The 16,562-nt window shown below is 32.0% G+C and overlaps 1 protein-coding gene and 1 long non-coding RNA gene across 13 annotated transcripts in view; both read left to right on the top strand.

Moving 5' to 3' along the window:
- The window catches only part of LOC105107703 (uncharacterized), a 4,233-nt gene extending 245 nt beyond the window's left edge, over positions 1 to 3,988 (top strand). The window contains exons 2-3 of the long non-coding RNA XR_838933.1: positions 2,710 to 3,110; positions 3,680 to 3,988. This is a non-coding gene — a long non-coding RNA (uncharacterized LOC105107703). The remainder of the gene's footprint in view (positions 1 to 2,709; positions 3,111 to 3,679) is intronic.
- LOC105107701 (uncharacterized WD repeat-containing protein C2A9.03-like) overlaps positions 1 to 15,344 on the top strand; it is a 17,551-nt gene extending 2,207 nt beyond the window's left edge. For 5 of the 12 annotated variants that reach the window (XM_011001723.1, XM_011001724.1, XM_011001725.1 and 2 more), the window contains 8 exons: positions 10,235 to 10,402; positions 10,490 to 10,576; positions 10,971 to 11,105; positions 11,271 to 11,381; positions 13,233 to 13,324; positions 13,406 to 13,511; positions 14,191 to 14,277; positions 14,724 to 15,344. In XM_011001723.1, coding sequence (XP_011000025.1) covers positions 10,235 to 10,402; positions 10,490 to 10,576; positions 10,971 to 11,105; positions 11,271 to 11,381; positions 13,233 to 13,324; positions 13,406 to 13,511; positions 14,191 to 14,277; positions 14,724 to 15,137 — 1,200 coding nt within the window. In that variant the 3' untranslated portion in view covers positions 15,138 to 15,344. Of the gene's footprint in view, positions 1 to 9,352; positions 9,591 to 9,653; positions 9,741 to 9,809; positions 9,832 to 9,953; positions 10,109 to 10,234; positions 10,403 to 10,489; positions 10,577 to 10,970; positions 11,106 to 11,270; positions 11,382 to 13,232; positions 13,325 to 13,405; positions 13,512 to 14,190; positions 14,278 to 14,723 lie in introns of those variants that run through there. The other 7 variants (XM_011001728.1, XM_011001727.1, XM_011001726.1 and 4 more) reach the window with 7 other exon arrangements.
- Positions 15,345 to 16,562: the final 1,218 nt, after the last annotated feature.

A 16,562-nucleotide genomic window follows, 5' to 3' on the forward strand; every position in this document is an offset into this window, starting at 1 on the left:
ATCCTACTGAAATAGGGAAAGAGAAAAGAAACTTGCCCTGATTAAATGTTGATAGCTATCTTTTTAGTTTTAGGACTTGTGATTAAATATCTATCCTTTTCCTATAGTTCTGACATCTCAAGGTTAAACCTAGCATGGTAATTTCATGAAGCTGATTTCTTGTAATCTTCGCAAAATTACAGCATTGTGATTAAATATCTAAATTTACGTTCATTAGGAGGTGATTTATTAGAGTGCAAGAATATATGTTGCGACAATGTCAATTTTAAACCACTAGGCAGGTAGAGAAATTGGATAGGGACAGCTATAGTTCCGAGTACTTCCACCAGCAACAATGATTAAAGAAAAACTTCATTATGAGTAAATAAGAGTGGTCACTCAAATTAATATTTCATCCTGAAAGCCAAATGCTTAAATCTCATTAACTCTTTGTACAAGCACTTAGTCATGTCAAGAAAGAACCAAGACACACTTCTCTCTTCTCTCTTATAATAGCCAAAAAAAAGAAAAGAACTACAGTTATTGAATACATCATAAAAGAGTACCAATCAAAATTCTTTTAATTTTTTTTTCTCCATCCTTTGCTGCCTTGATATGTAGTGCAGAATCCACCATGTATTCAAACTAAAACAGCTTCATAAAAAAAAACATGGTTGGTTTCCCTTAAAATCTTGGCAACAAGAAGACGTAGACAATGATTCTTGGGTCTCCTTTATACAAGACACTCTAATGAATTTCAACAAATAAACCATTCGTCAGATTTTGTTGAATTCAAGATCTAATATAAATATATGTGTAAATTATTATAGCCAAACTAACAAAAGAAGCAATGAATTGCCAAGTTTATGAGACAAGCCATGAAACTACCAAGTATAATTGTTAGAGCGTTGACCTTGACCATGCAAAAGTCTTAATCCTAGGGCACTGGTTATGCAATGCAGGTCACTGAGCAATTCTGATTAAGCTGCCAGCATCTAGGTTTTTGTGCTTGCAAAATTGACAAAACCTTACCATTTCAACTGTTCAACCAATTAACTTCAAAACATGGCCTAGCCAAGTGTCCAAGTCATCAGATTTTTGGTTCAAAAGTACTTGGCCTTATCCTATTTCCATTGTTTTTTAAGCATTGTTTTCTGGCAAGGACACCGGGTATTGTGTGTTCTGTTATGTGTCAGAGAAGTATTGCAGAATAGGAAAGTAGGATGGTCAATAGACATGCATTTTAGGATAGATAAATAACAAAAGAAGCTATTATTTGGATGGAGTATCAATGAAGATTGTATAGCTTTTTGAAGTTTCTTTGAAGTTTTATGGGATGGTAGACCATATAGCTCTCTCTCTCTCTGTCCTTTACTAGTTCAGTAAAACAAATCTTAACGCATTGTCTTCCCCGTGTAATGTATGGAGCATTATGGATGGGTCCTCCTAGATTTGGTTGTTTCCATAGTTTATGCTCCTAAAGCAACAAATTGGCTTTCGATGACTACACAGTAAGAGATTTGCTGTGTGGACAGATACGGGTCAAACATCTTTTATATTTTTGGTGATCAAGAATTTATCCTTTTATGCATGAAAACAAGAATGCTAAAAACAGACATGTTCAACAAAATGTGGTGCTTCCTTGGTCCTTAATTGGTTTTTGCTAGTTCACACATGATTGGATCTTTGCTAGAAAGCTAACATAATCATCGATTTATGAGGTTTGTTCATGCTAATTATTGAACATTTGAAATTCTCTGTTCCCATTATTTTTCATGGTTTATAGGTTTAGCAATCTACTTCCCATCTAGTACTGTCTTTTCCAGAGAGTAAAATCAAAATGAATTAATCTAGATATATTTGAGTGAATATTCCTGGACAGTATAGCTGATTTTTCATGCTTGCAAGATGTGCTAAATTTTAAGCTAGAGTCAATGATTTCAATATTGATTCATCGGTAATAGTTTTTACAGCTGTGATATGTTAGCACTAAAATGTAATGGAATGAAATGATGACCTTCAACTAATCATGTGTTCTGTGACTTCAATTAAACAAACAAAACTAACTTTAAACAAACATATTGATCTAGGATTTCAGATGGTTCTGTAAGTATGATTTTTAAGTGGCTTTAATATCCCACGGGGATAGTAAGTGACAAATTTCATGGAGGGTTACAGGTTCAACTTTTACTTCTGTTATTCTATCTTCCCTATTCTGTAATTTGGATATCTAAGTGGAATGTGCAGATTGGTTCTGTTCCAACACCAATTCTGATAGTGATGTCAAAGGAGCATGGGGTTCTGGTCCAAAACCACTTCTGGATAGCATTTGCTTGAGTTTAAACAATTGAATTTTTCTTTTCCTTTGTGGTACAAATATTTTATAGGAAGAGTTTATCCTGGTTTTTAGAATTGAATTTGGCAAGTGCTATTGTCAGATCCAAAAATCTGTCTGCACAGTATTTATTGGAAACATGATGAAATTGCGCTTCAGCTTTACAATAATATCTACACTCTACTTAAGAAAAGTTTTATTTCAAACAAGGTCAACTCTCTTTTGTTGGCTCGTGGTAATCTTCTCCTGTTTACTGCTCTGCAAGTCAATAATTGTTTTGTTTGAAGAATCATGTGAATTACTAGATAAGAAAAATGCAAGCATCAAGAAAACGGTGCTGTATTATGTGCAATTACATGAAACATGTGTGCATAAACTGAATTTCTTCTCTTCAGGAACAAGGATGCACTTGACGTGTTGAAGTGGTTGCACGAAATTTATGATGGCATGACAGAGGAAATCCTCATCATGTCATGAGAATGAGAATTGCATTCAGAATAGCATGTAGAGGGCATTAACTGGGATCGACCTTCTCTCTCAGAACTTTGGGTTACAATTACCTGCATTTGAGTCCTTTGTTTGGCCTCGCTTTTCCGGCACCTTGCACAAGATAATCAAAGTTGGTTCAAGGGAATGCCAAATTTGTTGTGGTGCGTAAATGGAGAATACAGAGGTGAAGTGACACGAGAATGTCCTAAAATGGTTGTCATACTGATGTTGGGCTATGTGAGTTCGAGTTGGCAATGCAAATGAGTGCAATGCAATTCTTTAATGGTGCTTAATATCAGCTCATGAGGTAACTTTCATCCTGAATTTACATGTTTTTACTGCATGGAAAAATAAGCTTATTTACATGGTTTTCAAGTTCATCATGTGATTTTTTTTAAAATTATCTAAATAAACTATGATACTATAATATGATTATCACAAAGTAAGAGATCACTCGCTCGCCAAAAAATGTTTTTGCTCATCATTTTAAGATACAAAATCAAAAGAAACATACAAATATTTCATCATCTTAAAAATAAAGATTAAATCACCACTTTAAAGATACAAAATTAATAAATCTATTATTCACAAGGAAGATATATAATAGATACATGGATTGCTAAAAGGCTAAATTAACTTTCAACTTTCCCCCAAATCTATATAAACATTAAAATGATACATATACATACATACATACATAGATACATACATATATATATATATATATTAACTATTTTATTTTTTATTGATTAAAAAATAATAATAGATAATAAATACCTAAATTTTTTACCAAATAACAAATAAAAAAAATATATATAAAAAAATCCAACCCATCGAAATCCCTAATTATAAATTGATTCTGTTTTTGGTGATTAGGAAAGCGGCAAAGCCCAAACCAAAAAAAGACTCGTCCGAGGATTCAAGGGCAGACTACCGTGGGACAGTCCATAAAACCAGCCTGTAAGCAGTTCATTCCAGCATTAGCTAGGCTGCTGAGCAGTGGGCAGCATGTGTGATCTATTTTCAAAGCCGGCTATCCTTGCTTTTAATTCAAAATAAAATAATTTATCATGAGATCTGTTATCTTCTTGGGGAAAAAAACAAAAAAATTTTTCTTAAATGCAAAGCTGTCAAGTAATGCTTCTTGTCTATCTCTAAAAATAACACAGCACAATAATTAAAACAAAATATAATACTAAATAAATTAAAGCATGCCTTGTCTAGGGTTGGATAACTGGCAAATGGAAATGCGCTGTGCTTTGTTTATTATTGTTTCATCGTAGGATGAAACACTAACGATGTACAATTCTTATAGTTTTTTTTTTAAATTTTAACATAAATAACTGACCAAAATTTAATTAACCTCATTTTTCAAGATAACACTTTGATAGAAGACCAAACAAAAGTAAACATTTGGAATGCGGTGTGTTTCTAAAAAATTTAATTTTTTTATAAAAAATAAATTTTTTATATATTTTAAATTATTTGAATACATTGATTTTAAAAATAATTTTTTAAAAATAAAAAACAATTATTTAAAAAATAATTATAACCACTCTAACTAAGGTTAGTGCACAGGAGCCAACGTATTTATACTCTTGCTGTCTTAAATATTAGCTTAACTCATCTGAAATGCCCTCGTTATGCAGTTCTATCGAACATTTGCTTAGAAAATAAAAACAAATTAAATCCAAAAAAAATAAAATTATCTAGTATTCCTCTCATACAAATCACAAAGAAGGTGGTTTTTAATTTTTATTTTTATTTTTTTGGACCACATATAAGTTTTGTTTTCCTTCTTTGATATAGATATGACCTTGACAAGATTATCAATTATTCCTCTCACAAAAATCAGATACTTTTTTTTTTTTAATTGACGTGGGGTGTTCGGACTAGTTTACGTGTATCATGACTAATCCCTATGATCCATTGAACATCCTGCAAGTCCAGTGAACAGATAAGGCACCGCAGGGGTGACAGGCATGCATGATGAAATTCGAACCCAAATACAAAGAAAAAAGACAAGCTTTTCTTACCACTAGGCCAGAACCTCACTATTTTCTTTACGTGATAATCAGATACTTGATCAGTCTAGTTAAGATCAAGTTACTAGAGATGATAAAGAGTGGGGTAGCTTTAAAAAAGAAGAAGGGAATCTCCCTGTATAACAAGCAACGCACCTTTCTTTACGTGAGTGTTTAGTTTTTGTGTTATAATATTTTTTTAAATTATTTTTTACTCGAAGAAAATAGATTGATGCTTTTTATTTACTTTTGTATAATTTTTATATATTTATATCAAAAATAAATTATAAAAAAATATTATATTAATTTATTTTTAATTTAAAAAAAAAACATTTTGGAATACTCCACTTCACCCGAACGATAAACACAGGTAGGCCAAGAGAAATGCTTTTTTTTTACTTTCTGACATTACACAATGTACTTGTTGATGTAATAATGAAATTAGGAGAGCGAGCATCATAAGATAAGTGTACACGTGGCTAAGGGGGACACTGCAGGGCTACAATGTTGTTACAGTAGCCGTTTTGCTTTTGTGATTTGAAAGTTTTTTAAAAAAATTAATTTTTTTATTTTTTAAAATATTTTAATATACTAATATTAAAATTAATTTTTAAAAAATAAAAAAATATTTTCAATATATTTTCGTATGAAAAACAATCGTCTAATCACTTGTTATGGACGGTGTATCTTGTGGGGTTACAGCCTTGAAGACGTGATGGGTGGATGATGATAATGACTTTGGAAATTCTCCAGATGAAGCCCTATCTCTCGAAGGCAAAGCATGCCTCCGAATGTATGATGATGATGGGCTTGTGTTTTTTTATTTTTTTATTTTTTTATTATATGATGCATCGAGCCATGGGTGACATAAATTAGATATACAATTTTAAATTGGAAGCAAGGTGGCCTACAACCATATGCAATGATTCCATTGCCCCATCGTCCCCGTTGTGATTGAAGCTCGTAGCCCACCATGAAGGGAAAAATCAGGTTGTCCACGTGTCGTTCAAATCCGAGATCTTCAATTATAAGTGTATTTGGTAGTGTAGTATTTATTATTTTTTAAATAATTTTTTTTATCAAAATATATATTAATAATTTTTTTTAAAAAAAAATTATTTTTAATATTAGCCCATCAAAATAATCTAAAATATATAAATTATATTAAATTTTAATTAAAAAATAATTTTTTTAAATATACAGATTGAATCGTATTTCTAAACAGTTTCAGTATGAAGCCGTGAAATTAAACAAAACAAAAAAACTAACAAAAGGGTTCCTCTTTATATTGTTTTGCTTTTCACATTTTTTGAGTTCCATTCTCAAGCATCTCTCGAGAAGTATATTTATTCGGTAACGGTGTGTTATGCCATCCTTTGAAAGCTTAAAGAATCATGCCAACGCAGTTCAAATCGAAGTGACTTTTATTCAAAGTATGATCACTTGTATTCGAAGTATGATCTCGACTCTTTTTTTCAAATTATTTTGAAATTGATGAGTCAAATCTAGATAATTTATCAGGTTAATTCATGAACCAATTCATTATATTATATCTCGAAAAAATATATAAAATATATGATTAAATCAAGTTAAATAGCTTTTTAAAAAATTGAATTAATTTATCCACATGTTGCTTATTTCCGAGAAAATAATAATGTACGACACGTCATAAGCTTCTGAAAATAAACGAGTGCCTAACTTTTGTATACAGGCCAAGCAGGGGGACCTAGCCCGCTAGTGAGTGTCCTCTTTTTTTTATTATTAATTTTTTCCTTGCCATTAATTCTTTCCATTTAAGTAGCAACTTATGCCCCCTCTTCTATTTCTTTAATAAATTAAATTAACTTTGTTTTTTAAATAATGATTGTTCTTTTTTTAAAAAAAAAAAAAAAGTGAAGTGATACTTTGAAGAGATTAGTTTGATTTTTTGTGATTCTTGTCTCTATTTTATATAGATTAGCTTTATTTAAATTGAGTTTTTTTTTATAAAATAAAATTTATTTGTTATTAACAACAACAATTATCCACTAAAATGAAAGGAATAAAAATATTTTAAAAAAAAATAGTCAATGTAAGACATTTGCAGGTGCATTTATATTTTATTTATATTATTAAGATTAACTTATTGCTTTGATATTTAATTAGCATTGACAGAAAAAATTATTTACCAGTTCATATATTTTTTTTAAATTTATCATATAAAGTGTATTTTTTTTCACTTATCAATTAGAAAAAAAAACTTGATACATGAAAACATATTCACAACAGAATTATTTTGTTCATTTTATATTAGAAATTAATTTAAAATTCTACTTGTATCAAACGGATCACTCTTATATTTTTTAATTAACATTAACAACTCTTACAATTTATCAATTCATATATATATTTTTTAATTTATTCTATAAATATTTTTTTTGATTTTTTTATTTTTAAAAATTCATAATACAATAAAATTTATTTGTAATATTGACATATTTTTTTTTACCGTGTTAAAATTTAATTTGGGATTCTACCCGCGACACAACACGGGTTGTAAAACTAGTAGTGTTCCATATGCTTTTATGGTTAAATTCTTTTTTAAAGGCTAAATAATAGCAAAGAGGGAGAAATATTCGAAGTGTATATATTAGATAAGAATAAATAAAATGAAAACACAGTAGAAAAAAAAAAAGGTAAAATGTGAGATACTAGGAACCATCAACCATTAATCTACAATAAAAAATAAACCATCGATAAAAAATAAAGACCTTTTATTTTGCTTCTGATCCAGGCATTTAGATGTTGATTCCTCTTTTATTTTCTATCATTAAATCTTTTTAATTCATCCTGTGATTATCAATTCTTACTATTTATAATAAATAGCACATTTTAAAAAATGATACACACACATATATATATATATATACACGCGCGCGCGCGCGCGTGTATGATTTACACACACATATATATATATATACACATGCGCGTGCACGCGCGTGTATGTATATTTATAGTCCTTTAGTTCTAAGTTATAACTACTTTAAGCGCAACATTATGCTTTGGCGTGACTTAAATAAAAAATATTCAACATAAAAAGTATTAAGTTTCGTGAATTTAAAATTAACCGACTCAATTTGACTCAATTTATTGAATAAAAAAAATTCAACATAAAAATATATTAAATTGAAAGAAATCATTGATATTGTTATTAACATTGTCTAGTTAATCAATTTTAAAATTAATTGATTTTATTTATTATCTAATCCGAGTTTAAAATTGAATTATATAAGATTTATTTTAATATAATCTAACTAATTTAATGAGTTTCAATACAACTTGGATGAAAAATAAAAATAATTATTTGATTTAAAAGAATTCATAAAAAACAAAGGGAATAATTTATCAAGATAGATTCAAAATTAAGTAAATATTAAAGAAAAAAATGAAAAAAAAGAAAAGCAAAAAAAAAAATTCATATTTTTTTTATATAAAAATCAAAGACAAGTTGATAAAGTAATGGAGATATTGATGTTTAGCATTATGATAATGATGATAGTTCAAAACACTTTTTACTTAGAAATATATTAAATAATTTTTTTATTTTTAAAAAATTATTTTTGATATCAATACATTAAAACGATCTAAGAATATAATTTTTTATTTTAAATAAAAAATTTTAAAATTTTATAGAATATGATTTCTACTATGTTTCCAAACCAACCCAATTAAAAAAAAAATAATTGAGGTACAAACACTTAAGTGAAAAGGAATTAAAAATAAAATAACTCAATTAAAAAGAAATTCAGGTAAACGTGTTTATTTGACATTTGATTATAGATTTTTTATAAGTGCAGATATCGAATTTTTGTTCACCTCTACCTTTTCAACTCAGCTTCTTCTTCTTCTTCACAGGCGTTTCTTTAACACCACAGTCCAAAAATCCAATTTCCAAGTCAAATATATGCCAGAAGCTATGGGTTTTGAGGTCGGGAAAAACGCACAAAAGATGACGACGAATTAAATTAAGTCCAAATCATAGCAAGGAAAAAAAAGGGATTTTTTATATTTTGAAATTCATAATAATAATAATAATAATAAGGTTGTGTTGCTATTAATATTAAGATTTTGCTATTAATAAGGAAATTGATCCCAAATCTAGCTTTCTTCTCCACCAACATTTGTTTGTCGTTGCTGGGGAGCTTGAAGAAGGATAAGGTTGCTCGCCGTATAAGAACTCGGTAATATTATTTTTCTCATGCATGCATATTGTCTTCCCGGGCTGTTCTCCGTGACTCTTTTGTACTCTGATAGATATTACATTTTAAAATATTTTTTATTTATAAATATATTAAAATAGTATTTTCTTATTATTTCTTTCCCTCTCCTGCATGTCTAAATTTAAGTAATTTTTTAAAAATCTTCAAAATACTTCTTCCATATCTATCCAAAGTATTTAAAAAGACAGCGCTTTAATTATAACAATAATAATAAAAAAAAAAAAACAATTAAAGAGCAGATAAACATGCAAAAGGGGCGGTGCGTGCCCACAAGCAATCGATTATAAGAGGAGATGGTTTTGCCGACAAATAATATAATTAATTTCGATAACCCAATCTTCTTATTTCTCTCAGATCCCATCATTCCATGAACCACCAGCACATTGTTAAATTAAAGTAGAAAAATGTGCCCCCACCATATATTATAATTTATCAATTTTCCTTTAAGAGAATTTCGTCTCCTCTCAACAATTTGCTCTCTCTGAATTGTTGATTACTGTGTGCGTAAGAGAATCCCTCCTTTTTAATTCTTCTTGTGTTTAGCAGCAGTTGTTTGCTTCTTTTTTCTTTTCTATGATTTTTTATGCTGGGGTTTTAATCCATATTTCTGAGGCCAATACTCTTCGGTTAATCTATCATGGCATGGCATTGATGGTAAACACGCCCTTGAAATTGTCGAATTTATTAGTTATTTCTTAATAATTAACTTGGATTGGATGTTCTGTTGCAACCTGCAATTGTTTGTGAGAGTTTGGTCTTCTTCTTTCTCAACGTTTCATGAATATGGATGAAATATATTATATTATATAATTACAAAGGCAAATGATTTTTATTGACGTTGGAGTTGATTTTCTTTTTTATTTTTAGCAGAGGTTATATATATGCATAAATAGCACATGTCATACTTCCAGCGGTTGGGGGATATGAATTACATGGCGGAAGAAGCAGAAATGGTCGATTTCGAAATGGATGGACGAGCCGCAGCCGGTGTGGAAGATGTTGAAGCCAATGAATACGACTTGGTATTCTTCTCAACTTATTTTTTGGTAGTTTTGGTATATATATATATATTTTTATGAACGAGTATTTTATTTCGGGTAGAATTTACAAAATTAATTAATCTGGAATTCTTGGTAAAAAATGAGCAGCTTACCAAGGCTACGGATACATCTTCTGAGCAGGCCAGGAATGGTCAAGACATACAGGGTATTCCCTGGGAAAGATTGAATATAACCAGGGAAAAGTACAGATTGACCAGGCTTGAGCAGTACAAGAATTATGAGAACATTCCGTTATCCGGCGAAGCTGTCGATAAGGTACTTTAATACTCTTGATATTGTTGGTTATTAACTTGCTTTCTGGGTTTCATAATTCTTTGTGATTATTGTACTTGGTTGTTTTAGGAGTGCAAACAAATGGAGAAGGGAGGCTACTACTATGAATTCTTCCATAATACTAGATCGGTTAAGCCCACTATATTTCATTTTCAGGTTTGTGGATTTTGCAACTTCTGTAGGTGAATAGCAGATTCTTCTATGCACTTGTCCATGTAAAAACCTCATCGTTGTGTTTGTGTTTGTGTTTGAGCTGTCTTGACATCCTTCTGAAATAGGGAAAGAGAAAAGAAACTAGCTCTGATTAAATGTTGCTAGCTATCTATTTAGTTTTAGGACTTCTATCCTTAAATGCTAGTGTTTTATTCTTAGAACAATTTGTTTCTGTATTTATAAGGGGCAACTATGTGTTGTTTTTTTCTCTTTGGACTGCACATAGGAGCAAGTTCCCTTTAAAGCCATGTTGCATGTTAGCTGACTTCATCTACCTTTGCTAGTTATATTGCCCACTGGACACTTCAGAGCCTTTTGTTGTGCTATTGTTGTGCAGCTCAGGAACTTGGTTTGGGCCACTTCGAAACATGATGTATATCTGGTGTCGAATTTTTCAGTCATGCACTGGTCATCCATGTCTGGCACTTTGTCCGAGGTCATCAATTTTGCAGGACATGTAGCACCTTCTGAGGTATTATGATTATTTCCATGTTGACTTTCACAGTTAATAACAAATCTGTTTGTCAAGTATGATTAATCTCTCTCTCGTGTTTCTCAAGAAAAGTTCCTTATCAGCCAAGTTCATATTTACCATTCTGGTTCCCTCCCCCCCAACTCATAATTGTTTGCGATACAGAAACATGCTGGAAGTTTGTTAGAAGGTTTCACCCAAACTCCAATCAGCACTATAGCAGTCAAAGATAATTTTCTTGTTGCTGGAGGCCTCCGAGGAGAGCTTACTTGCAAAGTGAGTTGATTTCTCAGCAAACCTTTCTTCATTTGTTAGCTTATATAAAGAGGTAAGGTTTTTTGTAGTCTTATTTTATTTTGAGCCCTGTTCTTGACCTCATGTGTTGGATTACCATACAAGACACAGCAGCATTAGGAAGTTGATGAAATTGATAAATTGCAGTTCTACTTTGTATAAAGACTGTTCTGATGACGTTGTCCTAATGATGATTGCATCATGAGTGACCCTCTGTTGTCCTCCATCTTGTACTGCCGAACGGTTTCAATTTCTAATGCTGCATGACTGAGAACATACATGTGTTCAGCATTGATTTTATATGTGGAGGCAGTTATCAGATGTTATTGTTATCGTTGATAAAAGTTTTAGAGCTTTGGAGCTGAATAGGAATTGGAAAGATCAAGTTTAGAGGCTAATAACATAATACGGCATCAAAGTGAGGAACCTGGCTGGTAGAATTTTCAGGGAGACAGTTGAACAAAGGCTTTTATGGGTCACAAACAATTTGATTATTTGCATAACTTGTCAAACAAGAGTTAATTTGAGGTTGCAAAGGTATTACTGTAGCCTGAGATCAAGTAGTGTAGTGAACAAAGAGGCAATAGGAGGATAAGAATTATTAAGTTCGGAAAGAGAAATATGGAAGGGATTATTGGAATATGCACATCAATTTGGATGCAATTGGTGGGAAGATCTATATGAGATTATTTTGTTTTTCCATATGAAGAGAATTAGGCAAAACATCAGTAAGTTAGATCTATATGGTTAAATATTAATTACAGGTTCTGTGTTGTGGTGACTTGACTCAGTTTCTACGTTTGCATCTTGCAAAGCTGCAGGATTGAGCTGTGCTGATGTGAAACATGAAGTGAGGATGGATGTGAATTAGAAGATAAGCTATTGGGGAAAAGGAAATAGAAAGCTTGTTGCAAGCATTCTTTTTATTTTTCCTTTGGCGAATGCTGAGTGTTTGGAGGGTTCAATAAATGCTTTTAAACACATTTGCTTTGTGTCAACTTTGTCTTTGCCCTTCATTTCATTTCATACTTCAGAGTTTAGACATAAGAATTAAAAGATCATGTCCTCAATGTTGCCGCGTAGCATTTAGGGGGAACATTTGAAACCGACGTTTGGAATATGAAATTGGACAATGATATTGGATCCTGAAATGGAATTATGCACAGTTTAGGATAGAAAAAAGAAGAAGCATGCTCTGCACTCCTCCATGGGATTCCGTAGTCCTTGGATTTGGAGCCTCTTATGTTAGCTGCCACAAGCGACCTACATGTTGTATCGGTCAGGATAGAAGTCCTGTCAGATGTAATAAGACAAATAAAATCATGGACAAGTTTTATGGTAAATGTTTATTAGTAAATCGAAATTGAGTTTTAACCATTAACCTGGTATGTAAAAAATGTTTTTTTCCTCCTTCAATGAAGTCTTTTTTTTCATGAAGTTAGATGTCAGTAGTAGGCCATGGCCATTTTCATTTGGATAATCGTGTACGTCTTTTGTTTATCACATGTTCAATATCTCATCAGCAGGGCCTGGTACATGCTGCATGTTTGCAACAGGCATGTATATTTACTTCTTTCTGCCAAATATCTTTTAGATTTTCATTTCACAGTTCGTTCCTTTGATGAACTGCTGAAATTGTTAACATTGTATTTTAGGAGCCAAGGTTTTGGAAAGCTAACGGAATGCTCTACTTTTCCTGAGTTTCAAACATCTTCTGCTCCTGCAAATAGGAAAAATAAAATAAGATACAATCAAAATTATGGAAAGACCAGTAGGCTGCTCATGCATCTTTTCTGGAAGTCTTTTTCTAACCTGTTAATTTATCTGCTGCAGCGTTTGGATAAGCAAGGAGTTAGCTTTTGTACCCGCACAACATACGATGATAATGCCATCACGAATGCTATTGAGATATATGATGGCATGAGGTAGTAAGATTATTTTGTATTTGCTCAGTATCATAAATTGTTTTTAGCCATTACAGATTGATATGGGAACTGTTCTTGCAGGGGTGGAATCAAATTCATTACATCCAACAATGATTGTGGTCTTAGAGAATATGACTTGGAGACGTTTCAGCTTTTGAATCACTTCTGTTTCCCTTGGCCGGTGAATGTAAGCCATCCTCATCACTTACAAGAAACACTAATATGCATTTTGTGGTTTTTTTTTTTTTTTTTGTTTCTGTCCCAACTTTCTGTGTGACTGCTACATGAATACTCACTGTTAGAAAGGAACAACACATATAGGGGAATTGCTAACTGGGAATTGAGTTTTCTCCATCAATTTCTTTTCATTTGCATAAAATAGATGGAAGATGCCACTACAATAATGGTAGAAGGAAAAAAGAAATTAAACAATCAAAATGTGTTCGAAGTCTATTCGGAGCAGTTTATAAATGAATTGATAGAATTGATTGCAAATGGATTTTCTATTCAAAACTATTTGGAAAAACAAAAGCATAATTGAGTTAAAGCTAGCATGATAAAATAGGAATTGACAAATCTTACCAAAATAAGTCTTGGTCTCGGCTCTACTGATCCATTTGAGTTGTAATTTCAATTCATTTCTCCTAACTAATTTTGGTTTCCAACTCATGAATTGGGATCAACAAATCCAAATTCAACTTGTTTTGTCCAATTCGGAGTGTTCCAAACTGGGTGTTAATCAGGTTTTTGAAGCGTCTTCAAGGTCCTTGACTCTGCAATCTTTAGTCATCATCTGTTGTGGAACTCTATAGCTGCTATGATTTTCCCAGCTTCCAATTTGATGACTAAACTTGTTTTTATTGCAGCACGCATCAATGAGTCCTGACTGTAGGCTAATGACTGTTGTCGGAGATAACTTGGATGGATTGCTGGTAGATTCACAGAGTGGGAAGGTACAACAAGTTTTCCATCTTAAGTTTTTTTTAAGTCAAATGAAATTGGTATCTCTATTTTTCCCGGAGAGGAATTATGTTGCTTTCAAGACAGTTAAGTGTATAGAAAACTAACTGGAAAGCATTCAATAACCCACCTGCCCCCATCAACTATTCTTTTTTCTTCTTCTTCTGTATTAGTCCAGTTGGAAAATTATTTAGGGAAGTGTAACCTTGTTTTCTATTTGTCATCTTCCATGCTCTTAATTTCTGGAATGCCTGAAGCACTCGTCCCTGCCTTCTGTCTGATGATGCACTACATTTTTTTGTTATTATTTTTTAAGTGAAGTTCGTGTTCTTTAAGCATGTTTTTTTAAACTCTGTTTTTTTGTAATTCTTGGTTATTCAGTTCAGACACTGAATATTGTTTGCATTCTTAAATCATAATCATGTCAATATTTTGGCAGACTGTATCCACTGTAGAAGGACATTCCGATTATTCTTTTGCATCAGCATGGCACCCAGATGGACGTGTTTTTGCCACAGGGAATCAGGATAAAACTTGCCGGTTGTGGGATATAAGAAAGTTGTCATCGCCTACTGTGATACTCAAGGGAAACTTGGGTGCGGTTCGTTCAATTCGTTTCTCATCAGATGGGCAATTCATGTTCGTAGCTGAACCTGCAGATTTTGTGCATGTTTATAGCACACGAGATGACTACAGAAAGCGGCAAGAGATTGATTTCTTTGGTGAGATTTCAGGAGTAGCTCTCAGCCCAGATGATGAATCTTTGTCTATCGGAATCTGGGACCGGACTTATGCGAGCTTGCTACAGTACAACAAAAGACATGAATATGGGTATCTCGATTCCTACTTGTGATTGTGTGTCAAAGCATCTTCTTCACTAGCTTGCTGCTCAATCTTGTATCCACCATTTCGTGTTGTATTCATTAGGTCTGATTGAAATCAAAGATGAGGATAGAATAAGACACTCCTCGTTAGAACTTTGCTTGGAGAGCATGTACAGTAACATTTTGAACATTACGTGAAATGAAAGACGTCTTCGTTCACTCCATTTTTCTTTCAAGTTTTGCACCGTCTCCCCATCGGGCTTGTAACCCCAGCAAGGCCAGCTTCTATTTTGAGTGAGCTTTGTGATTTCGAGACAAACCCGACAGACCTATTTACTGGGTTTAAAGTAGAGATCAAACAGCACACCATGATTTGCAACATCAAGCAATTCGCAATGCGGACCTGACATTCTCTCGGAGGTAAAACCCATCTATCTTTGCTTTTCCTTCCCATTTATTTAACTAGAGTTCAAAATCATTTGAAGCCTCTGTATAGCTCAGAGGTCCAGTCCTTTAGCATCGCCGACGAATCTTCCATTTCCTTAACAAAAACTCCATTCCTCTTTTACTAGAAACCATACCAACGGAATACTCAACTTGGATTCCACAAAGCTTCAACAAAGCCAGCCCCCAAAGTTCCAGAGAAAAAGAAACACTCATTTCTCACCCTCGTAAAATCTGCCACAGATTAACGACCTCCTCCTCTTTTTTTTTTTATATATAAAAAAAATAGATATCCGTATCAGTTTATTATAGGTATTTTAATTAATTTTATCTTAAAATCATGATTATTAAAAAAAATATTCAAAATTTAATTAAACTACCTCGTAATTCTCCTCCTTCATTTCTTGACTGCTTGTATGATGTCAAGGGTTCAATTCCCATTTATTCGCGACCTTCCAATGTCTCTTGATTTTTAATTCTTTCCTAGTCCAAGAAAAATTTCTTTTGAACCCTAATCCCATTAAAGACTCACCATTTCTGCTGTTTGTGATTTTTCTTGACCATGGTCTCTGATGTCACGACAAGTCGAGAACTTTCGGAATGGATTTTTTTAACCCATCATTTTATATATATATATATGAAATTTGTTTGGCCCTCGCAAACAGCGGCAACATATCTAGTTAATATTAATTGAAAGAAGATGAAAATTCACTATGCTGATTCTTTCTCTCACATTTCATTATTTATAGCATTGTTTGTTATGTAAAGTTCCTACCTCGTTCCCTCGGTTTTTTTGCCTTTTTAGTTTGTTCATCAAACTTTTTATCCATTTGGTTTGGTCCTCAACAGTGTTTTTTCCCTTTGTCCTAATTTTTTTTTTTACTATTGATTTAAATATTAATTTGAATAAAAATTATATTTATTTATTTTTTATAAAATTATCAGAATCTCATGATTTGGATAACAGATTTGACACGTTGATACGGGTTAATTCAAGTTGATGTATAATA

This window comes from Populus euphratica, unplaced genomic scaffold (genome assembly GCF_000495115.2).
Source record: "Populus euphratica unplaced genomic scaffold, PopEup_1.0 scaffold170.1, whole genome shotgun sequence".
In the NCBI taxonomy this organism is placed as follows: domain Eukaryota; kingdom Viridiplantae; phylum Streptophyta; class Magnoliopsida; order Malpighiales; family Salicaceae; genus Populus; species Populus euphratica.